The sequence below is a fragment of the Nymphaea colorata genome, chromosome 9 (assembly GCF_008831285.2).
Source record: "Nymphaea colorata isolate Beijing-Zhang1983 chromosome 9, ASM883128v2, whole genome shotgun sequence".
Lineage (NCBI taxonomy): Eukaryota > Viridiplantae > Streptophyta > Magnoliopsida > Nymphaeales > Nymphaeaceae > Nymphaea > Nymphaea colorata.
The window spans coordinates 211,316-239,126 of NC_045146.1; the positions used below are offsets into that span (position 1 = coordinate 211,316).

At 36.6% G+C, this 27,811-nt stretch overlaps 1 protein-coding gene across 2 annotated transcripts; it reads left to right on the plus strand.

Moving 5' to 3' along the window:
- The first annotated feature begins 2,054 nt into the window (after positions 1–2,054).
- On the plus strand, positions 2,055–22,803 carry LOC116260334 (vesicle-fusing ATPase). 2 transcript variants are annotated; one of them, XM_031638588.2, is made up of 22 exons: positions 2,055–2,402; positions 3,532–3,627; positions 4,618–4,699; positions 4,886–4,936; positions 6,174–6,344; positions 6,496–6,650; positions 7,021–7,129; positions 8,276–8,375; positions 8,475–8,530; positions 9,435–9,500; positions 9,583–9,665; positions 10,803–10,936; positions 11,615–11,825; positions 13,156–13,287; positions 13,366–13,426; positions 13,508–13,567; positions 19,636–19,694; positions 19,795–19,882; positions 20,589–20,711; positions 21,532–21,597; positions 22,322–22,521; positions 22,664–22,803. In XM_031638588.2, exons 1-21 carry the CDS (start codon positions 2,224–2,226, stop codon positions 22,472–22,474), a joined length of 2,235 nt encoding a protein of 744 aa, XP_031494448.1. In that variant the 5' UTR covers positions 2,055–2,223; the 3' UTR covers positions 22,475–22,521; positions 22,664–22,803. The 2 variants fall into 2 exon arrangements, with proteins under 2 accessions (XP_031494448.1, XP_031494447.1); XM_031638587.2 differs by having other exon boundaries at positions 22,322–22,803.
- The last annotated feature ends 5,008 nt before the right edge of the window (positions 22,804–27,811 follow it).

Below are 27,811 nucleotides of genomic sequence, written 5' to 3' on the forward strand. Positions count from 1 at the left end.
TATACATGAAAGTCACCGATCTTTTACGTGTATTTTGTTTTTGGGACCCAAAAAAAGTAAAGGCTCTTATGTACCCCAAAGTTGCATGTAAAAATCTATATTTTTAGAAATCAACAAGAACCAAGAAACCGCGTTTCCTTATTAGTAGCGCTGAGCATGTGAGGATGTTTATACAGTTTGATGTTTGCAAGTTTCGACACTGATGTGTTGCCTTGAATGCATCATTCTTTTCTTTTTCTTATAGAGTTATTTGGGTTGTCTTGCTTCAAGGCTAGCTTTCGATGATGAGAAGATGAATGAAACTTTCCGAGTTGTACTTAGCAAAAACAATTATTTCTTGTGCATGTTATTAAATAATGATTTGTTTAACAACAGTGAAATTAATTTTTATATCTCAACGGGCACCTCTATCGTTAAAGTGCAACCCACGTGACGTGGGGATGGAGTTGAATAATGCAGGCGGTTTAGTAACACTTTTTATGGAAAAAACTAACACAGCTTTTCCCCCCTCAATTAATGAGTGTTGCATGTTAAAAAAGATTGGTCTCAACTTCCATGAATTCAAATCATGTGGTAGCTGCTATCACGTCCTAGTGCGCTTCTTTTCTGGACCGTAAGAAGTCTTGAAACAAGACTCTATGAAGTTTAGCGGCCAGACTCTATGAACTTTAGCGGCCTCTCTTAGAGATGGTAGAAAGAATATAACTCATAGAAAAAAACAAACTCCCCTTTCCACAACAACTTTGGCATGGAAAATTGGGAATAAGTAGTATACTACGATTTCATGTTTAAAGTTGTTCATCTAAATATGATCCGATTGTTTTTTAAGAGATATTAGTTATTGGATCCAATCCTAGTTTCTAACATAAAAAGAATGTAAGCTAATAGAATGCTGTTCAATCACATAGAAATTATATCTAATACAAATTTTAATATAAAGAAGTACGTTTTGAATAGTTAAAAGATACAGCTGTCTATATACACACACATATATACAATCATTAATGTTTTTTCTTCTTCTTACATGTTAGCACTGAATCGCAGAGGAAAGTATTTTATGTGTTCATTTTTTCGATCATACAGTGTGCAAATGACTTAGGTTAAAGAAAAATCTTTTGAAGGATGTGTATTTTAAGCAGATGAGGTTCACACTTAGAGAAAATGCTTTAGATGACTAAGGGAGTGTTTGGCTGATGCTGTAGTCCAACCTAGTTTTGTGAAAACTTGGTTTATAAAACCCAACACTTTTTTTCACTCACTTTTACAAAATCATGCTAAAAACACAACTTAGTTGCATCCAAACACTCTAAAAAACCTCGTTTCTAAGGCAAAACTAGGTTTTCATAGTTTTGTAGTGTCATTCAAACACCCCTAATTTTGGACGATGAAAGCACATCAACGGGCTACCGACTTCTATAAGAGAACCTTAATTATGTCATAAGTGCGCGCATTATTTCCCTTTGGAGTAAACAATGCAAGTAAGAAAATGGAAAAAACTATTGTATTTTTAGAAATGTTCTCACACTACACTGCTTTCAATACTTACGCTACTTATTTGAAATTATGAGGATTTACTATTGATATAAAACAAAATAATTAAGTTATTTTTTAGCTCAAAGCTAGGATTTGCTACAGTGCATTAAACTTTCAAATCTTATGGATGCGATTCTCCCCACAAATTTAATGTGGCACCACGTATGAGAACACAAGCGGCAAGATAATGTTACCATGAAGTGATCGAAGTTTGGTTTCATTATATTTTAAAACAAAGGAAAGCCAAAATAATATCTAAGTTGGAATTCCTCGTGTTGAAAGTTAGAGGAGATCAAATTCATATATTAATTCGATATTTGTTGATCTTGAAAGTGAAGAAAAAGAAATTTTCGTTTTACGTACATGACAGTAGCTAGATAAATAAGCCAGGCAAGGTGGGACTCGTTCAGATATTTGAAACAATTCAGGGCATAAAATAGGAAAATGGATAAACAATGGGGGCCTATAGTGATATTTCGTTTCCTTCGTCCCGCGGAAACCGACCCATCCCAACAATAGTTCGTTTATCGACGAAAAAGTCTCGCTCGAGTTTCCTTCAATCTCTCTCTCTTCCCTCCATCCTCCATTTTTCTCTCTCTGTCTCTGTCTCCATCTGTTTCTCTAGCGGAGGAAGAAGGTAGAAGGAGAGGCGAGGTTGTTGGGCTCGAAGGGGAGTCAGATCGGTCGGCAATGGCGATGAGATCGGGATCCGGTCATGGGGCCAACATGATCGTCACCAACACGCCCTCCCCGGACCTGGCTCTGACGAATCTCGCCTACTGCTCGGCCCATGATGTCCGGAAGTTCGCCGTACACGCTGCCGGCTCGGCCCTTGCTCTCGTCGGGGATATCGTCGTTCTTACGCTTCAATATCCTTTGGATCTTCTTCTTCTTCTTCTGGTTCTTTTTCCTGCCGTTCTTGGTGATTTAGGTGGTAGTGCTTTTGAATTTGCGGTTTAATGTACTATCCGTCGATTAGCGTGGGGATAATGGGCGGGGTCGTAATTGCTGTTTTATTAGGTTCAGCCGTCGATTGGTGCTTCAAGTGAGTACTGAAAGATGATCACGGGTTTGTTAAAATATGGAGCAAATACTGAGCATTGGCTATTTTTCAATTCGAGTTGGTTAAGTGGAGTTTAACGTGATATTTGACATTGATATCTCTTCTTTTTGTATGAATTGGTAGTTCTTTTAAGCGGTAATGTTAACTTTCACAAGTCGAAATGCTGCTATGAGTCCATGTTTCTGAACTGGTTCCTTATGAAAAGGATTTGTGGCGCGACTAATTCGAAGTATAATCGCCTTGTTGAGTTGGTAGTCGGTTTTAGACGTTAGTGTAAGTGTTCCGTTGATTGGATAATTCCATCTCTTTTTTGGGTTGAGATTCATACCCATCCTCTACCGTGTGGGAATTGGAGCTAGTCATGGTTGTTTTGTCACCTATACTGATCTTCTTGTTCATCTAGTTTCCTTTTGTGGTACTAATTTCGATACACTGATTTTTTTTGTTTCGCCATGGGATTCTCATAACTCGTATTCAGGGTTACATGGTTCCGTGTTGGTGTTTCATGTTTTTTGTCCTCCTACCGACAAGATGTAGTGTTTCATGTTTTTTGTTCTCCTACCGACAAGATGTAGGTCCCTTGCTTCTTAATTCTGTTTCGTCTTGCGGGTGCGAACTTCTACATTAAGTTTATGAAAAAGAAGGGGGACAGTCTTCTCTATGTTTGTGCGCTACTGCATCTTTAAAATTCGTCTTTTAATTTTAATTTATCTCCATTAACTGTTTTTGTACAAATCGGTTCGTAACATTTCCTTTCCTGCTAGATATTCGTTTGCATAGCTGATATAGGTAGGCTTTTGAACATCATTTGAGCTTCTACATCATGCAAAAAAAAGAACAGATACGCCTAGAATTTATCCGTTGCTTTTTAATATATTGGATCAGATCCAGTAGCGCAGGCTTTTGGTTTGCAGCCTTCCTTAATGATTCTCTACAGCTCATGATACCATACGTGAAGGTTATATTGCTCTAAATGCCATCCAACGAAGACATACAAAAGTTTCCACTGGAGATTCCGTATCTGTTGTTAGGTCTGATTATTCACCTCCTTGACAAATTTCTTTTAAACAGAAACTAATTTCCATGCCTTTCCGAAGCGCACACACACATATACACATGAGAAATGCATTAATCTGTCTTGACCTCTTTGGTTAGGCTCCACTAGGAAACACGACAGATTATCTTTTTTTTGTCTAATCTTCTACTTTTTTTATGTTTATTTACTAAGGAACATGCTTTAAAGTTTAAAACAAATAACCCAGTTACAAAATTTGAGTTTGCATCATCACATTTTTTGAACCTTTGATTTTTGACCTCTTAAAAAACTGTGAAAAATAACTTATATAGCAGATGTTCTCTACCAAACAATACATGCTGACCATTTTTAGAAGCTTAAACTGGAATAAAGACACCATCTATCTTGATTTTTGACCTCTTAAAAGAACTGTGAAAAATAACTTATATTGCACATGTTCTCTACTAAACAATACATGTTGACCACATCTAGAAACTTAAGCCGAATAGGGACTCCATCTATCATGCTATATATATATATATATATATATATATATATATATATATATAGTTCACGGAATGAAATATGTATATTAAGTAAATGTAAAGGTCATGTCGACTGATTGTGAGGCATTGATCTAACTTGATTGATGGTTTACAGGGTGTCACTGTCATATGTAGCGGTTACTTTTTTCGAAAAGGTAGTTCATGACTAATGCTTTGAAAAGTAATTTGACAAGTGCATGTTATGAACCATCAATCTAGTTAATTAGATAATTCATAAATAGTTAGCATAATCCTTGTATTTATTTGGTCTACATATTGCATGAACCATATATTTATGCATGTGTGCATGTTATATTTATCTATAAGAAAAAATAAATATAGAAGTAGAAATTCGTCAAACAAAGTGCACTCCTTCACTATGTATGCGTCTATGTACTTTTAATATGCTGAACAGAGGATTTGATTTGACATGATTAAACTTTTGGATTTAATATATTCAGGTTTGTGCCTCCTGATAATTTCAAGTTGGCATTGCTTACCCTTGATTTGGAGTTTATCAAAGCCAAGGGTAGACATGAGGAGGTACCTTTTCATTGTTTTGTTTTTGTTAATGGAATCAGTTCTGAGGTGCATGTTTTTCAGTTTTGTTATGATTTTCTTCCTTTTTTGTTCACGTATTTAGATTTTCTAGAAAGATACCTGTGTTACCTTGTTACTTTATGGTTGTTTGATGATTCTGATCCCTCACATTTGCATATAAATCTTTAGATAGATGCTGTGGTATTATCTCAACAGATCAGGAAAAGGTTTATTGATCAGGTGAGGATCTCTTCCGTTTTACGAGAGCATTTGAATGCATTTCTTTTGGTTACTTTTCATTTGTTGCGTTAGTTGTGTCTGTTTGATGATTTCTTTGCCTAAGACATTCAGGAAGTCCCTTCTTTACATATTTTGCACTTGTACCTGTCTCATTTTATATTCTCCTTTTTTCACTATTGAAATTTTCAGCAATAAATTAGAAAGATATTTTTTCTTTCTGTTACCTTTGGACAGTATTGTTCTTAAACTTTCCTGCTCAAATTCATTATGTTGTTTGATATTCAATTGTATGAGCACCCTCATTGGAATGGCTGATATATGGCGCTGGGAGTTTCCTATAGTAGCAACAATTTTACTCATTGAAATCAGTTTTTTAGATAGAATTTAGCTTTAGAGAAGAAAGAGCTAGATAAGAAATGTTCGATTATTTGGAAAAGGAGAATATGTTGAAATTATCATTTTAAAGAGTTAGCTCAGGTGGTCAATTGGTTAACTTCTGGAGAAGGCAATAACTAAACATAACTTTGGCATAAGGCTAAATTGATGCCTAATCTCTGGAGAGGTGAATTCTGCTGTGGTCCAGTTTCTTCAAAAGGGTTTGCTTCCAGGTTTGATCTCGTTCTTATCCTGGCAATTGGGAAACTTGTCCACATTGTTTTGTTGTCTCCCCCCCCAAAAAAAAAAAGAAGCCACATTCTGAAAGATGCATATAGTTATGATTCTTCTTTAGAACTATAAGCTTGTTTAGTGGCTACATAACTTTTGCAAGTATTGATGTTTATAAGCAACACTCTGTGAAGCTTCTTTTGATCTTAGGCTTAAAGAAGGAGGAAAAGTGGGAAGGGCTGGGGACTCCTTTGTCTAGAAAGTGGTGGGTATAGGAGGAGGATTAGAGTCTTGTTACGAGGAATGTAAGGAATTGGTTTGCTGTAGAAATTATGATGTTCTGATATTGTAGGGCACGATGGTAGTTTAGACTTAGACGTTATTGTAGCCTTAAAATTTTGTTTACGTTGGTATAGCTGAATGTGTTGGAAACTTGGAAGTGGAATAAAGCTCTAGTATTGCTCCACGACAGCGTTCAAGTTCTAGCGTTAGAGTTGATTGGATCTGCTTCGATCAAAGTTTAAGGAAAAAAATTCTAAGGACCTTTTTAGAAGTTATATCGCTTCTTGAATTTCTTTCTTGTTGGAGCTTTTGAATTTTTTTCCTCCTTTCTGACTCACATTCAATGCAGGTCATGACAATGGGGCAGAGGGTCTCCTTTGAATTCTGTGGTACAAACTATATATTTACAGTCAATCAGGCTGCAGTAGAAGGCAGGGAAGATCCTAATGGCGTAGAAAGAGGAATTATTTCTTCAGAAACATATATTATTTTTGAAACTTCTCCAAACTCAGGAATCAAGGTACCCTAATGCCTTTTGTAGTTGTGTAAAGTAGCTTATGCTTTAAGAGGTTCCTTTTCTGTATGGGTCTTGTTTCCAAATTATCATATGGTTAGCAGCATCTTGAATCATGACCTTTTTCTTTATGCTAAAATTTAAATTTCTTGTGCAGATTGTCAATCAGCGTGAAGCTGCTAGCAGTAATATATTTAAACAGAAAGAGTTTGATCTTCTGAAGCTTGGCATAGGAGGATTGAGTGCTGAATTTACTGACATATTTCGAAGAGCATTTGCTTCTCGTGTTTTCCCACCACATGTAACAAACAAGTAAATTGTTCTTCCAAAACTATAAAGCGCATTTGCTTGTTATGTTCACTGTTTCATTATACACAAGCCTGAAAGAGCAACTATCCAGCTTTCTGCTTGGTTTTAGTTAATGAAAAGGGTTTAAGCATAAAATACCCAGGTTACCAGGAATTTTTAAGATGTGTCATTGTGTCTATCTTCTTTTGTTTGTCATATTTAATAATTAATTTATTATAGATAACATCATATAGTTAATGTTTGTTGACCGCCATTCTAGTTGATCTACTGTTCACAAAGCTGGCTCCCAAAGTCACTTGCTTTACATGTCCCAGATAGAAATGTAGCAATATGATTTGACTACTGAATATACTTTATCCTTGTTGCATTGCAGGTTAGGCATCAAGCATGTCAAAGGTATGTTGCTCCATGGTCCTCCTGGGACAGGAAAGACGCTTATGGCCCGCCAGATTGGAAAAATGTTGAATGGAAGAGAACCAAAGGTATCTATTCTTATCTCATGCCATGACTGTTTCAGAAGCTCAATGCTCAACCTGCTGAGTGATAGATTTTCCTTTTGTCGTAGTATTAGAAATGGGAGTGAAGCACTCGGTGTAGTGTATGTACTTTGTAGCCTATTTTAGGTTGTAATATGGCTTATGAGGAATTATTCACAGTGCTTGGTGCCTTTGCTTCTCTAAGGTGCCTCCACATAAACTAACTACAAAATTTTGCTAATTTTAACTTTATTCTTTTTAACCTGAGTCTATGAATTTCATGCTCTGGTAACAGTGGTTTACGTAATCATTTATTTTGGAGTTCCTCGTCATCTTCTCAACGTGTGACTATGACTGCAGTTGCTGTAGGCCCTAACCTCCAGTAGCTAAATGTTTGTATGGTGCAGTTTTGCCATGGTTTGCATTTAAAGTTCAGGAATGCTTGAGCAGTTTCATAAATGTTCAGTTCTTTTTTCTTATTTGTTTTTCAGATGTAAGAAAAAAAAAGTACAATATAAATAATATTTCCTGAAGAATTTTGTGATGAAGATATACTGCCAAAAGATAGCATTGCTGGTAAGAGGAAGTCAATATTCCATTCCCTGTGTCATCAGTACCTAACCTTGTGTCTTTATTGGTTCATGTGATGTTATGTTTGTCAAACAGTATAAATCATTTTAAATTATTTTGACTCTGCGAAAACATGTTTCACTGTTCACAAAGCAAATCAGCATAACTGCTTTTGGCAACATGCATTTATGTGTGCAAGGAGGACTGGAAACTCTACTTGCTTTTAGCCAGCTGCCTATTGTTAGTATTTAGTAATTTTTAGGAGGGAGGCACCATTGGCTTCCATGCTGAAAATGCAATTTCTGCTCTGATGGAAATTCATGGTCTGAGTATGAGAGTGAAATACACGAGAACCTGAACGTACAGTTTATGTGGAATCTATCTTGGTGTCCACCATGAACACCTATTTCAGGCGTGGGGACTGGCGAACCGCACACTAGCTAACCTTTCAATTAGAGGGACAGCTTCATGCTTGAAACCTAAGTTCTATTTCTGGAAGAAGATTATGTTGTTTTAGTTTGGGTATGCTTCTTGCAGTTGACACACTTGTCTTTCTTCTGACACTCTTGTCATGAATTTTAGATTGTCAATGGCCCTGAAGTGTTGAGCAAGTTTGTTGGAGAAACTGAAAAGAATGTTAGGGACCTGTTTGCAGATGCAGAAAATGATCAAAGAACGAGAGGTTTGTAGTTCGAATCTAAACATTCATGCCTTATAGGTCCACGGTGGCTTTATCTATGAAATAGCCGGTTGTAACCTGAAAGTACATTTTCTTGTACAGGTGATCAAAGTGACTTGCATGTTATTATCTTTGATGAAATTGATGCTATCTGCAAGGTATGTTAGTGAACTGAGTCTTTGAGTTATTAATGAAATACAGTGAAAATCGATTTGCACATGTGAGTGATACTGGAGGAATGAACTAAACAAATGGATGAATAATAGTGCTAATATATAATGTTGTGCACCACAGCACAATGTGTTGTTCTTAGTTGAAGCAGTTTCTTCTTTAAAAATCAAGAATATACATGCCACAAGAAAAAATCACAGTATATAGTTAAGCCGGTGACAGCATTAAAATCAAAGCACTTACCCCCTCTTGTAGTCTGCTATTAACTATTGTGGATACAGACAGGTTCAGGAATTGCTAGCCTAATCCTTGCCATATAGCTAAAGTAGTAATGGTTGTTGTTTCTCATTGTAGGGGTACGTGTTAGTATAATTTACATGGCTATGTCATTTTTTTAGTATGCTTACATTACTAAAATCCTCAAGTTTTTGGATGGTCTTTCCATCTTGTCAACTTATTTCCACGGTGAGTGGGTTAGCCCTGGCTGAAGTTTGCAAACTATGAACATAAGATTTCATCTTTTCTGAAAGAAATGTTTAACTTGTGTATGATTGTTGCAAGGAAAGTTCATCATCTATGTAAAATCATAAAGCCAAGGTAATAGAATATGCTTTTCGAGCAACCTTCTCTTTTATCATAGTTGATTTCAACAGCAAGATAGTGCCTTAGTCCACGTTCCTTATGTTATTATTAATTATTTTTCTTTAACGCAAATCAATGTTTAGTTGTCATTTTATGTATGCTTGCTATGTACCTTTTGTGCAGCAGTTTGTAGCTTGCCCACATGTCTGTGAAGTTTCTTTTTCATTTTTTTTTTTATCTGTGGGCTTATTTATTTTGTTGCCTTAATTCGGGGAGATGATTGATGTGTTTCTTCTCTTAATTACATAGTCAAGAGGATCCACTAGAGATGGAACTGGTGTACATGATAGCATTGTCAATCAGCTACTCACCAAGGTGAGATTGGTTTTAAGGCATAGATCCATTTTTCTTGCCTAATCATTTGAGAGCACTAAATCAGCCATTTTTTGCTATTTAGATAGATGGTGTTGAGTCCCTGAATAATGTGTTGCTGATTGGAATGACAAACAGAAAAGATTTACTTGATGAGGCACTTCTAAGGTAAACTTCTAAAATAAGCTTCTTGTAATGTGAGTTTTTTTATTTCACAAGAATTAGCCAACTAGTCATCTTATGAAGAGAAAGGGACAGGTGTCACATGTTTAGGTCTGTTGGTTTAGTTGATACGTACCATTACACACAAATAGTTTGTTCAGTCAGACCAATTTTTTTTTTTATTAGGCTGCTTTTTCAGGGATTATTTGATTTGTTGTCCATTTGTGGTTGCTTTCCAAGTCTCACCTGTATAAGTGCCTGGTGATAAATGGCATTTATGTTAGAAGCATAGTCACAAATAACGTCTTGGAGTTTTAAACGACAAGGTTTTTCTCGGATATAATACAGTGAGCTTGAAAAATACAGGAAAAAAAGAGGAAAATACAGTAAATTTTTTAGAAATTTTAAAAAACTAAAAATGAAAAAAAATAAAATAAGTGAGAAACTAATAACAAAAATATCAAAAGATAAGTAGATTTGCAACAAATAAAAAATAGAAAATAAAAAAAAAACTGTTTGGCATTAAAAAAATGATAAAGGTGAAAAAACGTATTTTTTTGCGTTTTTAATGTTTTTTTTTTAAAAAAAGCGTTTTTTTAAGTTTTAATTTTTTAAAGATTTGATGGAAAGGAAAGGTTCAATTGCAATTAGTTGCCATTAGTGCTGACCATACAAGAAATTGTATGCTATAAGCCATTTAATTTATCGCATTTTTTTCGAGTTTTTTTTTTAAAAAAACACGTTTTCTGTGGCTATGGTAGAAGCAATGGCGGCCCACAACTCAGAAATTTTCCTTAGGATAGTTTCTTTTAAAACATGTCATATTTTCAAGTGCATTCATTGTAACCTGGTATTCTATTATATTGCTTTACATTGTTCTGAAAATCCATCAGGTTCTCTCCTAAATCTTGCTCGTATGATGCTTTAGCCATTCCCTTTATGTTGTGGTTCTGTTTGCAAGTTTTGATAATTTTTTAACAGAAATATCTGCTTATGAGAGCAGAAGTGTATTGCTTGACCTTTTGTTTTGAACTTGTATCACTTGGCTACTGATTGTTGACCTATTTGTGGCATCTTGAATGTATACTTTTTACCGATTCTTAAACTGTCAGCCTGGTATCTTTGTGCAATTGCACTTTGCAGACCTGGACGTCTTGAAGTACAAGTCGAGATCAGCCTTCCTGATGAAAATGGTCGTTTGCAAATTCTTCAAATACATACTAGTAAAATGAAAGAAAATTCTTTTCTTGCTGCAGATGTAAACCTGCAAGAACTTGGTATTTCTCTCTCTATCCATATATATATATATATATATATATATATATATCTATATATAGTTTCTCCTCTTCCTTATCTATGCATTCGGAGAGTAAGGCGATTCAGGTAGATATGTCTTTGTGTTATATTGATGATATGCATTCATGCTTGTGTATGGATGTGCACATAGCTGATTAGCTTGAGTTTAGCATCTTCAAGAAATGCAGGTCAAGTTGGCTAATTTCTTGGCAAGACCTTTTTGTTGCTGTAAACATGGTTCTCAAATCCAGTGAGCCTGCTCATAATTAAAGCCAACTAGGATCATTCCCCAATTAGGTTATGCCTTTTCTCCATTGTTACCAATATCATCGGGGTTCTAAAGTATCTTTGGAATACCATTTCTTGGAACCTGAGGAGAATATCGGGAAAGAGTGGTACCTTTTATATATGAGAAAACAATTAATGCCATGACATCAAGATAATGTCATCTTGACTCCTTTTGTATAACTTTTTATTGTGATTTTTTTATTCTTTTGATTCTTTTCCTTTGTTCTTGACAAAAATAAAATACAACATCTATTGTTTCGCAGTCCCTTATATTTAATCTGTATTTATTCTTCTAAAATATGGGTGAGATGATGGTAGAATCTGAACCTTTTAGACAAGACTGTGACTAATGATGACCATGGCTGGTGCAGCTGCACGAACAAAGAACTACAGTGGTGCTGAGCTTGAAGGTGTCGTTAAAAGTGCAGTTTCATTTGCCTTGAATCGCCAAATAAGCTTAGATGACCTTACTAAGCCATTGGATGAGGAGAATATAAAGGTGACCATGGATGATTTTCTCTATGCACTTCAAGAAGTCAGACCTGCATTTGGAGCCTCCACAGATGACCTTGAACGATGCAGGTTATATGGATCTACAATTATAAATTCATGTGTTTATCAACTGCCAGATGAGTTTAAATTCTTGCATTTTATATGCTTAGCCACCAGCAATGCCGTTTTGTTCTGGTTTGCTTTCATAATTGTGACTAAATAGATGTGCTTTTCTGTATAAGATAATCTTTTGCAATATCATTGAACCTTTGTGGCTTCTGCTAGTATTGCTTAAGCAAATGATGCCTCTCTGCTTGTTCATGGTGAGAGAATACTGGTCCTTCATGGGGAACCTATTGTAGTGTAATGGAAAGATCTATGCTGAATAGACATTCGCAAACACACTATGCAACATGCATGCTGGCGTGGAAATTAGTAGCATAAAATGTGTGGAATATATTTATTTATATGGTTGAAGTATTCTGAAAGGTTGTTTATAAATTACTCATGCTTGAAATAGTATTTGCTGTGACTAAAGAAAATATTCTAGTTATTGAGGTTTATTTGGAATGGCCTAAATAGGGACCATGGGTTGGTGAACTTTCCTTGCATGCTTTCAGTGAGATATCTGTTGTGCATGTGCAACTATATTATGTGTGTGCGCGAGAGAAAGAGAAAGAGAGGTGGAAGGGCAAGATGGTCTTCACTCCTCTGCTGAACATAGGTTTCCCTCCATAGCTGGTATATTTTAATCCGTGGATGTTTGAGATTCACCTGCACAGTTCTCAGTGATACAGTTTACCACAAACATTCTGTTCCCAGGAATGCCAACCAGATAATATCTATGCCAAGCCAGGACAGGTGCTATTATTCTAGAATAGGGTTATGAAGGGCACAATGTGAAAATTTCTAAAGTATGCCTGTATAGGCTTTATTGTATAAGTGCACATGCAGAAGAAAGATGCTACATTTTACATTCTACAGATGGAAACTTTGAGGTTGTTGATTATGAACCGATTAAACTCAATTTATTAACAAACATTGCATGTCCTACAGTTGACACCTATAGCTTTCAAGGGCAAGCTACATTCTAACTAAAATCATATTTTGGGTAGAATAAGTTGGATATAGTTTGAAAGCTGGACAACTCATTTCCAGGCGTGCCTAGTACTGTAATGGTGTATGACTCTATTAAGGAGGTTACTGAAGTAGCCTTGTTATAAATTATAATTAATAATAGGTTTTGCATTTTTCACTAGTATTGCAAATTATTTTAATATTTTTGGTATATCCACATATATCTTTATCTGTATAGTCAAATGTGTTACTGTGTAAGGCTTCACATTGTTATTAGTACTTCTGACATAAACTAAGCTGGAAATATTTGTTCCTCTTAATTGGATGTGGCTTCCTTCAACAGGATTAATGGCATAGTAGATTGTGGAGAAAGACATAAGCACATATATGAGAGGGCTATGTTACTGGTAGAACAAGTGAAAATAAGCAGGGGAAGTCCACTGGTTACTTGCCTTCTAGAAGGTCCAAGTGGCAGGTGCGCATTCGTTGGTGACAAAATTAAATTCTTAAAATTTCAGTTTAGTCCTTGATGTATATGCATTTTCTTTTCCAGTGGTAAGACTGCACTGGCAGCAACTGTTGGCTTTGACAGTGACTACCCATTTGTCAAGATAGTAAGTGGTTGTACTGTTCTCTTCACATTTACCTTCCTTTATTCTAGTTCTAAATGCTGAAATATTTACTTTGTGCTACAGATTTCTGCTGAGACAATGATTGGCCTTAGCGAGGCTACTAAGTGTGCACAAATTGCAAAGGTGTGGTCAAATGGTGTCCTCAATTGCTTTGTCTTATCTTTGGGGCACTCTAAGTGTCTTAAGAAAAACATGATTTCATATATCTTTTTCAGGTTTGAATACCTTCACGTAGGATGTCCATTCTGGTCAGGAAAGCATATGAGACCTGTTGACAGAAAGTGCTATTGATCTTATGGATATCTTGGTCTTAGGTGTTGGTCCACTTATCTATTGGTCTTGTCCAGTGGTTATAACTTATAAATGTAATATCTCTTACATTTGAATGCTTAACATGATTTAATAGACTAGATCAAATCCATTTTGTACTGATTGATCCTTTGGATCCTTTGAAACATCGAACAACCAATTTCACAAAGGGTTTTAGCTATATCTAAGCAAGGGTAAATCTCACAATACTGAAGGCATAATTGATGAATATTGGGAAAGCCTCAACATTGAAAATTTCAATGAATTGTAGTAAATATGAAAGCCAGGTGTTCAGAAGAAATGTCAAAAAGAGAAAACGTATCTAAAATTTTACAGAAAGGTTTAAATGCAAAAGCTGTCCTAAACCTCAGTGGTATTGTTACAATAACAGAGACACGTAACTGGGAATCGTCTAATGTTGTTTTTGTGATTTAAAGCTTTTAAGGCATGCAATTTAAAAGTTGACCTAAAATTAGATGCCTTTTTTGGATGAAGGCTGTGCTATTCTGATTAGTCTGCCCAATAAAAGGTGCCTTATTGAATATCAGATGTGTTGGTTCCTTGAGCTGACACGGTCCTCAATGCTTCTCTTGAGGATGCTTGGTCTGGTTCCTTTAAGTACTGACAGCTCTCCAGTCCACAAATACTGGAGTTGACTTCATATCTCAACTCAGGGCTTAGGTAACTCGAGGTTGTTATGTGTGCTTGATGAGTTGAACTGTGTTCAATATCCTTTGATGAGTTGAACTGTGTTCAATGTCCTTTGCTGAGTTGAACTGTATCCCATGTCCTTGAAATGCTTTGTATAACATGCGGCTTCAATACTTGCACTTTTCTATGTTGACATGGGTCCTTATAGATTCATAGTTGGGAAATAGCAAATCTAAGCCAAACTTATCACCGTTTAAATGGAAGTCATTGTCATCATGATCATCCTAATCATGAAACTTTATGCCAACTGTGCAGAATGTGGAGTCAGTTTTGTGGACCCATTTCTTGGTTTTTTCCTGTTATGGAATGATGGTTCAGTCACTTAGCAATTCCTATGTCATGTCATATTGTTTTAGTAGGTCTTCGTTATTTTCCTCTTTTTGACATTTGTTCTAACTAGCTCATTCCAGTCTTTCTTTTTGTGACACTAGCATGCTTCTATTGAGCATATCCAGATCAGCGTAAGTTGCATAATTCTTTTTTTTTTGGTGTTGGGGTTGGTTTTGGGGGCGGGGGGGGGGGGGGGGGGGGTTGTTAGTAGAACACTTACATCACAAGCATATTCTTTTTCAATCTTATTAGTTCTTCAGGCACCTACCTTAGCATATCTCTGAGACATGACTTACTCTTGTTTTGCCTAAACCAAAGATACCATGATGATGACATGCATGGGGGTCAGCTGAAAGCCACTTTCCTGTTCCTTCATTGGTTGCTTTTTTACTTTTCACTGATTCCTTCCATGTCTTCAGTGGTCTTTGCCTTTCTGCTTCCAGACTATCACTAGTAAATATGTAGATTCTAGATCAATGTCGATTGAGAAACTTGAATATTGTCGTTCAAGCTGGAGCATGTTAAGCTTGTACGACATGGATCGGGTCACCTAGACCCAACCCATTTTATCCACACGCCTGGGTGGTGGCATACTTGTAATACTTAATGTTGTTTCGTGTATTATATTTGTACCCTAATTTGTGATTAGAATATAATGATATCAAGAGGCAGACGTCAAGGCTGCTGCCCTCTTTCTTCTCTCTCTCTTTTGCACGAGCAGCCTGTTCTTCTTCTCCTCCTTTTGCATCCAATCATATGGTGGTTTGGTATTAGATATCAAAATCTTACATGGTATCAGAGCGGGTTTTGCCATTGAGAATGTCCGGTAAGAATCTTTGATTTCTGCCTTAATCATAAAATTTCTGTTTTCTGCTCTAATCTCTGTTATCTAGTCCTAATCCCCAAATTCTGCCCTAATTTCTGTTGTCTGCCCTAATTCTCAAATTCTGCTTTAATCCTTGACGTCTGCCTCTAATCCCTGCCATCTGCCCTAATCCCCAAATTTTCTGTTTTGCCTAATCCCTATCGTCGTCTGTCATAATCCCTGTTTACTCTAATTTCTATCGGCCACTTAACCCTCATCTCAAAATTTCTGTTTTCCTTTTGTTTTCTGATTGCTTCAACTATGGATCACAACTGAAATTCCACCATCTTGTCGTCCAATTTTCTCTCTCAACTCATCTCACAAAAGCTAAACCATACCAACTATTTGACATGGAAACGTCAAATAGTCCCTCATCAAGAGTCATCGTCTCTATGGACATCTCAATGACACAACGCTTGTGCCACTTGAGTGGATCATGCGAGAGGTGAAGAATGTTGCAGGGCAAGTTCAAGAAACCGTTGCAGAAGTCAATCCTGAATATGAGACGTGGATGACTCATGATCAGTCTCTTGTTGCATATATCACATCTACACTATCAGAAGAAGTTCTGGCGGGCGATGACGATGATCTTTTAGCACTTCAGTTGTGGAATGTACTCGCTACCACGTATTCTCAAGTATCAGAAGTGAGATTTCTACAACTCACGAGGCAATTTCAGGATATCAAGCGAGACACACGTTCATTCTTGGAATACATACATGAAATAAAAAATGTCAATGAAACTCGCCATCATAGGGCACCTAGTCAGCGACAAGGACAAGGTACAACTGCCTTTGAGTGGGTGGGGTCAGCATTTGATGTTTTCTGCACTGCTTTAGAGGTATTACCTGTTTTTCCCTCTTTTGAAGACCTGAAAGCAAAATTGATTCAGCTTGAAGCGAGTCGTGTACAACGACAAGAATCATTTCCTTCTGGCAGTCACAATGTGTTGCTAACAGGGACCCATGCTTTGCAAGGAAGTCGTTCCAAAGCTTGAAATTCACAGGTAGGGATGGGGAGAGGCATTTTTCCTACATCAAATACAAATGCACAAGCAAATGTATCACGTAAGATACCTACTTGTTTTTATTGCAATAAGAGGGGTCATGTGAAGTCAGAATGTTGGCATAATCCTCAAAACAAGAGAAAGCAGGTCAGACGTGACAATAACGTAGTAGGGTCGACTGTGCCAAACTCAATTGCATTTGCAGCATCGAACATTTCTCTTGATGTGCAGTAGATTTTAATGACAGTTTTATCTAAAGTCAATCTCAAGCAAAATGAGGAAGGATAATGGTATGTGGATTCTGGTGCGGCAGCTCATGTGACTGGTGATGTAGGTAAGCTTTCTAGTGCTCTCCCTTATTTAGCTAAAGGCTCAGTTGTCACAGGAGATGACTCTCATCACAAAATATCGCATGTTGGAAATGCCCACATATCCATGCCTCATTCTTCTATACCTTTAAAGAATGTTCTTGTTGTTCTAGATGTCAAGAAAAATATCATTTCTGTCTCAAAACTTATTGATGATACTCGTTCATTTGTTGAGTTTACTCCTTCTGTTTATGTCAAGGATGCTCGAACCAAGAAGGCATTCGTTGAGGGTATTCGCAAAGGAGACATGTATGTTACTGAAGAAGCTCCAAAGGTGTCCAAATCGTGTGTTTCAGATTCATCTTTTCCCAGTCGTAGTGAAGTCAATGTAACCGAGAATGATCAGCCATCCATTTGGCATGGTCATTTAGCACATTGTAGTCGGTCTTTCGTTCAAAGTGTTGTTGCAGATGGAATTACAAAAGTCCAGTCTAAGGCCTGTCAATGAGTCCAGTATGTGCTCAAACTGTCGTATTTGTAAGAGCCATGCCCTTCCCTTTCAAGTCAATAAACAAGCGAGCTTCGAAGTTATTTGATACCATATATTCTGATGGTAAAAATGTGGTGGGCTCAAAATGGGTTTCAAACTCAAGTATAAACCCGATGGAAGCATTGATAGATATAAGGCTCGACTTGTGGCTAGAGGCTTTACTCAACTATACGGGAAAGATTATGATGAGACTTTCAGCCTAGTCATCAAGATGTGAACGATCCAGGTTATCATCTCTCTTGCAGTCTCATATGGATGGACTTTATGTTAGTTGGATGCTAAAAATGCTTTCCTTCATGACTTTCTAAAGGATGAGGCATACATGGAACAACCTCCAGGTTATGCTATCAATGATCCAATCAAATGGGTGTGTAAATTACAAAAATCGCTGTATGGGCTTAAGCAAGCATCTTGCTCATTGTTCGATAGATTTTCCCTTCATATACAACAGACTGGTTTTTTCAGAAGCTCACTTGATCATTCCGTATTCATATATCATTCAGGTGAAGTTACCACTTGGCTACTCATATATGTAGACATAATTTTTACTGGAAATTCTTCATGTCATATATCTCATGTTAAGGAGGTGTTGAAACAAGAATTCAAGATGACGGATCTTGGCGAACTATGGTATTTCTTGGTTGTTGAGCTTGATAGAAAAGACAACACATTAACTCTTACACAACATAAACATACTGTTGATATTTTGGATAGAGTCATACCACAAATTGCAAGTCCATAAATACATCTAGTGTTCTCAACACAAAGTTGAATGCCTCCGATGGAAGTGAAGCATACCCAAATCCTAGTTTCTATTGGAGTATAATTGGCATGTTGCAATATCTCACTTTTACACGCCCATACATAGTATATGCAGTGAATTAAATATCTCAGTTTATGCACCCACCCACAGAAGGGCATATGGATGCTACCAAACACATCTTGCGTTACTTTAAGGCTACTCTTGGGGATGAACTCGTCTACACAAGACAATCAACTGTTTTGCATGGACACAACATTTCCACCTATACTGATGCAGATTGGGCAGGTGATCCAGACGATAGATGATCAATTTCTGGTTATTGTCTCTTCCTTAATTCCAACCTTATTTGTTGGAGTAGCAGAAAACAACATGCAGTTGCCAGATTTAGCACAGAGGCAGAATGCAGGGCAATGGCTGCAGACACAGCTGAAGCTTCATGGTTACACCATCTGCTTGGGGAACTCACCCTTCCCATTGCTTAGTCATCTCTATTTTGTGACAACCAAAGTGCGATCAAAATTGCCTTCAATGCTGTTCTACATAATTGCACTAAGTATATCGAGATTGATCAACACTTCATTAGTCAAAAGGTTGAGGAAGCCGAGATTGTTCCCACTCATATAGCCACGTCTCAACAAGTGGCTGATCTTTTTACCAAGGGACTCACAAGGCACCATTTCTGAGAATTGAAGAACAAGTTGTGCATGATCAAACCTCATGCACAAGAGGGGGACTGTTAAGCTTGTACGGCATGGATTGGGTCACCTAGACCCAACCCATTTTATCCACACGCCTGGGTGGTGGCATAATTGTAATACTTAATGTTGTTTTGTGTATTTTATTTGTACCCTAATTTGTGATTAGAATATAACGATATCAAGAGGCAGACGTCAAGGCTTTTGCCCTCTTTCATCTCTCTCTCTCTTGCACGAGTAGCCTATTCTTCTTCTCCTCCTTTTGCATCCAACTTCATATGGTGGTTTGGTATTAGATATCAAAATCTTACAAAGCATGATTGAGTTTTGCTGACTATGCTTTTGTGAGGTGTCAAGTAGATTCACTTCAGTGCTCATTTTCAGCGTCTGGTTTCTTGTAGACAGAAGCTAGAAAAACTACTGACAATCCACTGACCATGTTTTTTGTGAAAGATTTGTTTCACCGATTCTTTCCGTTGTAGAAATGCTCTTTGATGCTAGTGAATGGCTGAAATTTTATTCACCTTCTGCTAAAATTGCGATTGGTTTATGTTTTCTTGTTTGTGGACTATATCCATATTATTGGAGTCCTTTCTTTAGTACTTTTATGTTGAAACCACCATTGCAACTCATAATGGTCTTCTGAAACTATAGGTTTTTGAGGATGCATACAAGTCTCCATTGAGTGTCATTATTCTTGATGACATTGAAAGGTATGAGAATTCAGACCCTCTTTGAACTTTTCTTTGCTATAGTTGAGTTGTACGATTACTTTTTTTCAGAATCTAGTGCTAACTTGGACATCTCCTTCAGGCTACTGGAATTTGTAGCAATTGGCCCTCGATTTTCAAATGTGATTGCACAGACATTATTGGTTCTACTCAAAAGGGTGCCTCCGAAGGTAAGTATTTGCATGCACATCTTTCTCATAATCATTCTTCATTTGCAAAATGCAAACTGTAAGTGAAAGTGCATTGTGATTTTGTTCCCAAGATGCAGTTCAGGCGGAGATTCTAGATTAGTCATCTTGTGTGCCTTGCTCATCACAATAATAATAGTGTATGCAAATATAATTTTCCATATGCATCATGTTGGGTTGCCCACTAGTAAATTATTGGATTGCCAATGGGCTGAGTAACTGTAGAGTGTAGCTAAAATAACTTTATTGGCTTCGCACTGTTCTTGAACTTTCAGCTTAAATTTGGCAGTCTTGCTGATGGATCTGTTTGTGCTTTAAAGCTAGAACTTTGTGTTTACTTTAAAGTAGTACTATGTATACGTGGTTGAGGACTATGAATAGGAGCTTTCATCCTGTATCCACTTTTTAGACTGTAGCAGTTGCACAATGCATTTGAACAACCAGAAATAGCATCGACTGTTTCATCATAATTCTCCCTTGTTCTATTGGAAGATTTTAGATTCAGAAAAGAGAATGCACTATTTTTATGGGTAAAATCATGTTTATAGGAGGGCAATAAGGAAAAAATTGAGCCTATTGATTTTTGCATGTTGAAGATTCTGGCTAAAACTGTTACTTTGTATTGAATGTTATATAATATATAAACGTAATTTTCTAGAGTATAACAATTTTCCACATCTGTTTCTAGGACAAGAACCTGTTGGTGATTGGAACCTCAAGTGAGATGCACTTCTTGGAATCACTTGGTATTTGTGATGCTTTTTCTGTGACATACCATGTGCCACTGCTACGTACCGTGGATGCTAAAAAGGTAAGAAAAGATATGTCATGAGTGGAGGATGAAAACTTAGGGCTTGGGGCTTGTTTGTTTCAAAAGGTTAAACTTAAAACATTCCCTCCCACAAGTTGTCAACATGGAGATGGGGAAAGTAAGTTGATTGTTTTCCTCATCCTTTGTGTTTTAAAAGTGCTATTCAAATGGTTAGTGGGTCACAAAATTTTGGGTTTCAGATTTTTCTCACTTCACTTTTCTTCAATGAACTTTTTGTGTTTGTCGTGTTGCTTTCACTGCAGCTTCGCCCTTGTTAATTTTTTATCCACTTTTTGTTTTACCTTGGGGAAAATAGACAGGGTCCCAAACGTTATCAGACTTCATAGTCACCTACCATACTGGTATTATAGAAAGTTGGCTGAATACGTGGTTCTAAGCTGTGTTTGTAAATATTGTAGGTATTTTGGATTTATCTGTTTTCAGTGGTAAACATACAAGATTGAATCTTTGTTTATGTCATAATGAAATATGAAGCTTTGTCTTTCATAAAGATATTATAGCTTAATAAATACGTTTTTTCTTCTATTTATTTATTTTTTATTTTTTCTTTTGAGCACTTCGATGCTATTTCCTGAAGGGGCAGTGACTTCTTTTCTTAAAAATAAATCTCTATTTCTGATGGGATGCTGTTGACAAGTATTATTATTATCCTAGTTGGCCTTTTGCAGGCTCATCTTGTCTCAAATGCCATAATGATGCAGTTCTTTGTAAAGAAATTGTGTAATATGGATTTTTGAGCTGGATACACTAACTATAGTTCTGTTCTGAACAAAAATGGTCTTCTATTAATTTCCTGCAGGTTCTAGAAGAGTTGAATGTATTCGCTGAGTGTGACATTGATGCGGCAGCCAGTGCATTGGATAATGTACTCTCTCTCTCTCTCTTTCTCTTTTACATATGTGTGTGTGTGTGTGTGTGTGTGTGAAGCACTTCCTTTTTAAGTTTTCTATGGAAAAAATAATTATGCAGATGAAATGAGCTTTACAAGACAACAATATTATAAATGTTTTTTTATATATTCATAATATTTGAATGTAAAACACATTTAAGGTAAAATCGCCCCCAAAATTGGAGCTGGTTAAATGCATGTCTCATGTATATAAATATGTGTATTCGTCTGCTAAAATTGTTTGTGCATCGTCTAGCTTGGATTTCACAGTCCAAACTATTTTGACCTGCCCCTGTGGCATAGATGTGTTCAGCATGGTCGAAAACCTAGAAATTAACTCTTTTTTTTTTCTTATCAAAACATGTTTTTTCTACTGATATTGAAACCTTTTCCCATAAGTTTTTGCATTGCTAAAAAACCATTATTACATGTTGCATTCCGACAAGTCAAAAGTCTAGCTCAAGTAAACCAACCTTACTGGTCACATCTGTTAATTAAGGATTGATTTAGGACAAAAACTGAAAAAATAGATTGCATATACAAACAATGTAGAAAACATATATCATACACACAAACACATATACATCTCATGTCCGTGTGTCTGTGTATGCGTCTTATATGCATTATCACCAGCATGGGCATGTGTGAGTGCACATACTAGAAGTTCTTGGTTTTGTTAAATGGGTGGGTTTGTGTTCAGATGCCAATAAAGAGATTGTACATGCTGGTGGAGATGGCCGCCCAAGGGCAACATGGTGGAGATTCTGAAGCTGTTTACTCAGGCAAGGCAAAGATTAACATCAACCATTTCTTTGATTGCCTTGGGGATGTCGTATCAACAAGGGACATATAAGGGCGCTCTTTTCTTTCTTCAGACCCAGAAAGTGATTGCTTTTGAAGGTTAGTTTTGTTGGTTGCATTCCTGACCCAGCCTCAGTTTTGTTGGCTTCTTAAAAATTTTCCTGATCAAGAATGTTGAGTTGTGATTGCGCCATGCTTATGGGTGGAGAGCATTATTTTTTCTGTTTTTCTCGTGCCCCAGGGACTGGCGGGTGAGCGTCTCTTTTTCTTCGCTTTTCTGTAGCATGTGCGATGTGCATATATTGGAATCTATTGTATGACTGTGTTTGCTGTTTGCAACATTTTATCCAAGTTAAACTGCATCACTTTTGTCAAGTGAAATCATCTGTAAAATCCTCACTTTGCCTGCATTTCTAGTCCGTGTCAGTGGCTCTTGTTTAGTGTCATGAGTTAACCAAGTGAAAGAACCCTCCCCCCAAGTCCATGATAAATTTACATTGTAAGTTGCATAGCCGCTTCCCTTTGCAAAACAACGTTTTTAGTTCCCCGCTTTCGGTGCCTTTACATGCTTTGGTTTTTGGTAGTTAAAAGTTTAGTCATCGCTTCCATCTCTGAGATATTTTTGACTTGTTCTTTGAAAAAATGTTGAATATTTGAGATTTGTCTTGAAAATATCCCCAACTCAAAAGGACCTAATCGAAACGCTCTTTGTTTGGGTTCATGGATCTGCATGTTTTACATGCTTAAAAGATTGTCATCATCTAGAGGCCACATTATTTTCGAAACATGACATGACAACGTTACGGTTTTATTTTTTGCTAACCCAATGAAAGCAACTTATCAAATTAAAATTTACAAACCATTTATTTATGTCGGACATCTATTGCATTTCTCGGAAAAAAATCCCCAATTTTTTAAATTTTTTGTTTGCTAGTCGATCTCGTGTGATGGGCGTGTCTGGTGTTTTGTGCCGCTAAGAGCCTCACATCTTGTTTTCTCATGCTACAAACGAAAAAGAAAGAGGAAAGCCTGATGAATGGGCTATATTGCAGCAGGAGAGACACGTATAAGAGAGGAGGGCGTATGCTCAACAATTTACATATTAGCACCTCTTTTATCACAGTTTCTAGCTTCATCACTATAGGAATGTTAACTGTTCGGATTTGAATTGGATGTACCCTTGATTTTGTTTAATTTATCGAATATTCACATATTCTGGTTTAGATTGGGATTCAAATACGGATGAACATAATTTATATCATTTTCAGACCCATTTTTATATTTATATTTGAATACAATCTGACTTCAGCTTTTATTTTCATATGTGAATCCAAATCCACCCTGAAAACATGCGACTGAATTCAAACCACATTATGACTTTTATATATTGATATTAGATATGAGGTATTTGTTGAAACTGAATCTAAACCATATCCAAATATGATCAAATATTGATTTAAAGACGAATATGAATTGGCATCAGATAGGATGTCATTTCTTGAATCTCAATCTGGTCTGATTTTTTAACTGTGTTTTAATTTTTAATTTTTAATTTTTTTTAATGTTTGAACCTTTTGAAGCAGCCTGGCTGGATATCCAATTTGAACCCAATTCATTTAACATCCCTATTAGACTAAAAGTATCCGAAAAAATGCCATGTACACACTTACATTCACTCCCCCCTAATTAAAGAGGTCACAAATATCTTTCCTCTGAGTTTCTTCTACCGAGTTTGGATTTGTTTCTTAACCCTGCTGCCCCTGCAGTTGACTCAAGTTCACATACAATTTACATACAAATCTTCAGTTGTGAAAATCATTCTCATCAACCTAAATATGAGAAGAAAATGATTAAAAATTTGAATGATAATCACAGATAAGCCATGAGAGATTCGAACACTGAGGTTCGTCAATCGCTCTCACATTTGCTAAATCCACAAAGTTGCGCACATGATGAGAGGGCCCTAGAAAGTGATGACACTGTTTGTGTCCGTGTTTTGGTTTTAAGTTTAACTAAAATTCCTTGTTGGTGCTTCCCATTTGTTGCAGTCCTAAAGTACAAATGTTTTATGAGAAAGAATTGTGGAAACTCTAAGAAAAGCTAGAGAAAAGCTTTTCTTCAATTTGATATACCAAACTGGAGATGGCCGGACCTTTATCAGTTCAAGTAAATACATATCATGTATTGAATCCATTACTTTTTCAACTTGAAGGCCCCAAATCGATCCCCCCCCCAAACCAGTTGAGTGAAGCTCTTTGTTAGCAATTTTCCTAAGAACTGCATGCTAAACCCTAGATTCTACATGTTAAAACAGTCATATTTTTTCTCAGGTTCCATTTGAATCATTTTTCTTTTCCGAATTTTCCAACATGTTGGAAAGTAGCCTTTAACATTTTTTTAGAGTCAGGTTCCTTTCTAAAAGCTATTGAAAAGAAATGGGGGGTCACTCAAATTTCTGAAATAGTGGAAGGGCCACAAACTCTGATCATAACAACACTCCACCTGTCTCTGGATGATCTTATCCTTTATTGTTTGAAAGGGAGAAAAGAGCAAATGGGTTACTGTCACTATTATCCAAAAACATCTATTTTTGGAGAGAAAAAGAAAAGAAGATCCATAAAGTTAAATAGAACATGACAAATCTTTGTTTATCAGCGACTAAGTCTCTCTAACCAGGTGCAGTTTCCGCATGTAATAAACCCGAGAAACCGAACCCACCGAGCTAAGTTTAAAGTTCTTAGTTAACAGCTGAGCGTCGCAAGGCAAGATCTTTTAATTATATTTAAAAAAACTATAAAAGACTAATTAAGGTTTTCCTGAGTTGTAGCGTCAGGTGGTAGACATAAGACATCGAAGCCATGAATTTTGCAGGTAAATTCTGATTGTACATTATCTTCAATTATGTTGATCATAAATAAAACTTCTCAACGAGCTTCGTTGAGTAATAAGAATGCCCTCACTTGTTCCATCATTTTTTGGCCTTAAAACATATGGGCAGCAGCGTGGGATTCAATTTCAGATTGGAAGTAACGAAATATTGCTTCAGTGAACTATGGGTCTGATTTGGATTCAAATATACAGCACAACCTGATTTGTTTTGCATGTGAACTTATGAGGGATCTTCTGAGATGGATTTATGTGTGCTCGGGAAAGATGAGGGAGCGTCTTCGGAGGCCCTCCTAAATGCCACGTGCCCCCACCCATCCGGTGCCAAGCTGGTTATATGCACAGGCACCCAATGGGGCCAGCAGGGCGCGTGGCGAAAAAGGTTAGGCTCGCCGGCGGACAATCCCTTGTTTTTGCCAGAGTTCTATAACCTATTCTGGATCGGCAAAAGGCAAATGCTTTCATCGTTTCCGTTGATAGCATGAACTGTTTTCGATGAGCACACCAGAATCACACCACCCAATAGAGAGCTAAATCTCAGTCTCTACCTTTACCCTTACCCTCGGAGTCCACGGCTGCATTGGTGCCTTAGAAATGTACCCGCACTGCACAAATGGATGCAGCAATCAACTGTCTATTGGCCACTAGGAATGTTCAATGAGTCGAGTCAACTCAGATTTGACTTGAACTCGCTCCGTTAAGCTCGACTTGTAAGTTAAATGAGTTGTGACCGAGCTTAGTTGATAACTCAAGTTTGTAAACATGTCGAGTTCGAGTTGGATGAACTCGAGTCAATTAGACTCGTTTAACACTGATAGTTATTTTTTGTAACTTCAAAATGGCTTAAATAAAAATGTAAAAATTTTAACCATAAAATATTAAGGGACACAAGCTTAAATAAGCTCGAGCTCGAGCTCGAACTAGGACTTGGTTAAGTGAATTGAGCTCGAGCTCACCTTATAAAACTTGAGTAAAGCTCGAAGTGAGCCAAGTCGAAGTTGAACTGGGCGAGCTTGAGCTCGGCTCACTGGTTGTACATCCGTACTGGCCACAGTAGTGCATCATCAGTTCAAACATTTCACCTAACCAACAAACAACTCCCGGATAAAATTGCAGAAAGGATTTTTTTTTTCCCCCAAAGTAGGTGGGTTCTCTTCGACCTTCTTGCCATGATTGGTGTGAAATTTAAACTTCTAAAACCAGTGATATAAAAATGAAGTCCTGAACCCAATCAGTCAGGCTGTTAATTCCCTGAACTGGTCAATTCAGTTGAATTGGTAAAAAAAATCCCATTTTTCAGAGAAAATAAATAAAAAAATCGTTAAAAATAATTAAAAATAATAAGTCTTAAAATATTTAGAAATTGACAGGTGTCAGTGTGGAACTGGGCACCAAATCAAAATCGTCCGATTATGATAACATTGTTTGAAACTTCATGGACTATACATCCCGTTTGTTGTCTATTATGGTTAAAACTAAGAAACAAACACTTAAGGTAAGTAAAAGAATGAAACAATAATGCAACGCAAAAATGAAATGGATAGAACACAAGTTGATTGGTCAAAGATAGCATGCCCCCACGAAAGAATATGGTTTTTGCGGTCACCAATATTTGATAAAAAGGTGTGGAGAGTGCAATCTCACACGTACACACACACACAAACACACTTATATATCTATATTTCTCAGAGTTCGGGGACCGAGAAATCCTTTGAATTCTTACAACATATCGTCTGGTGCATTGTATTCAATCACACCCATTTGATGCAATGTATGAGGTGATTATGGTTGCACGGAATACAATGACAAGAGGAATTCAATTCATATTTATATACATAGAAGTTGGTAACTAAACACTTAGGTCAAGGATAAAAGCGAGACCCATTGATTTTTTGTTCAAAAATTATTTTAAATACAATATAAGCATCTTAATATATTTGTAAAGGCCATTTTGATATAAAACATGCTTTGATTCAAGTTGTTTTAATAAATAATATTGATTTTTTTTATTATGGGGGCTGTTTATTTTTTTATTATAAAAACATTATTAAAGTTTAACAAGTGATCCGCCAACCCATTGTCAAGACCATATCAATAAAGTTAAATTATATATATATATATATATATATATATGATTGAAGATGTTGAGCGGTTGCCTTTTTTTTTGACGGAGAATGACTGCAGGCAATAAAGCAGGACCGGTGTCGCCTGTCCTAACGTGCAGCGTGTCCTGATCATGATGTGTCCAGTTGTTTGTTTCTTGCTCCTGTCTGCTTTTCATTCAGCATTTTCTTTCCCTATCTTTCTTACAAAGTTGCCTTCTTTGATGTCATCTCAACATTGATATGACATCACTTTGCTTGGTTACATTGTAAAGGAGAAAAGAAAACGATGGCGCTTGATTAATTGAAAGGTTGTGTTTGTTTTATGCAGATTTAAAATCCGAGGTGATTGATTTCATATCTATGAATATGAATTTTAGGAATGGACTCTTTTCCTTCCA

Excerpts from the sequence above, each read along its gene's own strand:
- LOC116260334 (XM_031638587.2), top strand. The coding sequence starts at position 2,224 with ATGGCGATGAGATCGGGATCCGGTCATGGGGCCAACATGATCGTCACC. Across the intron at positions 13,288-13,365 it reads CTAGAAGGTCCAAGTGGCAG|TGGTAAGACTGCACTGGCAG; the intron begins GTGCGCATTCGT and ends TTTCTTTTCCAG. Across the intron at positions 19,883-20,588 it reads TCAAAAGGGTGCCTCCGAAG|GACAAGAACCTGTTGGTGAT; the intron begins GTAAGTATTTGC and ends ATCTGTTTCTAG.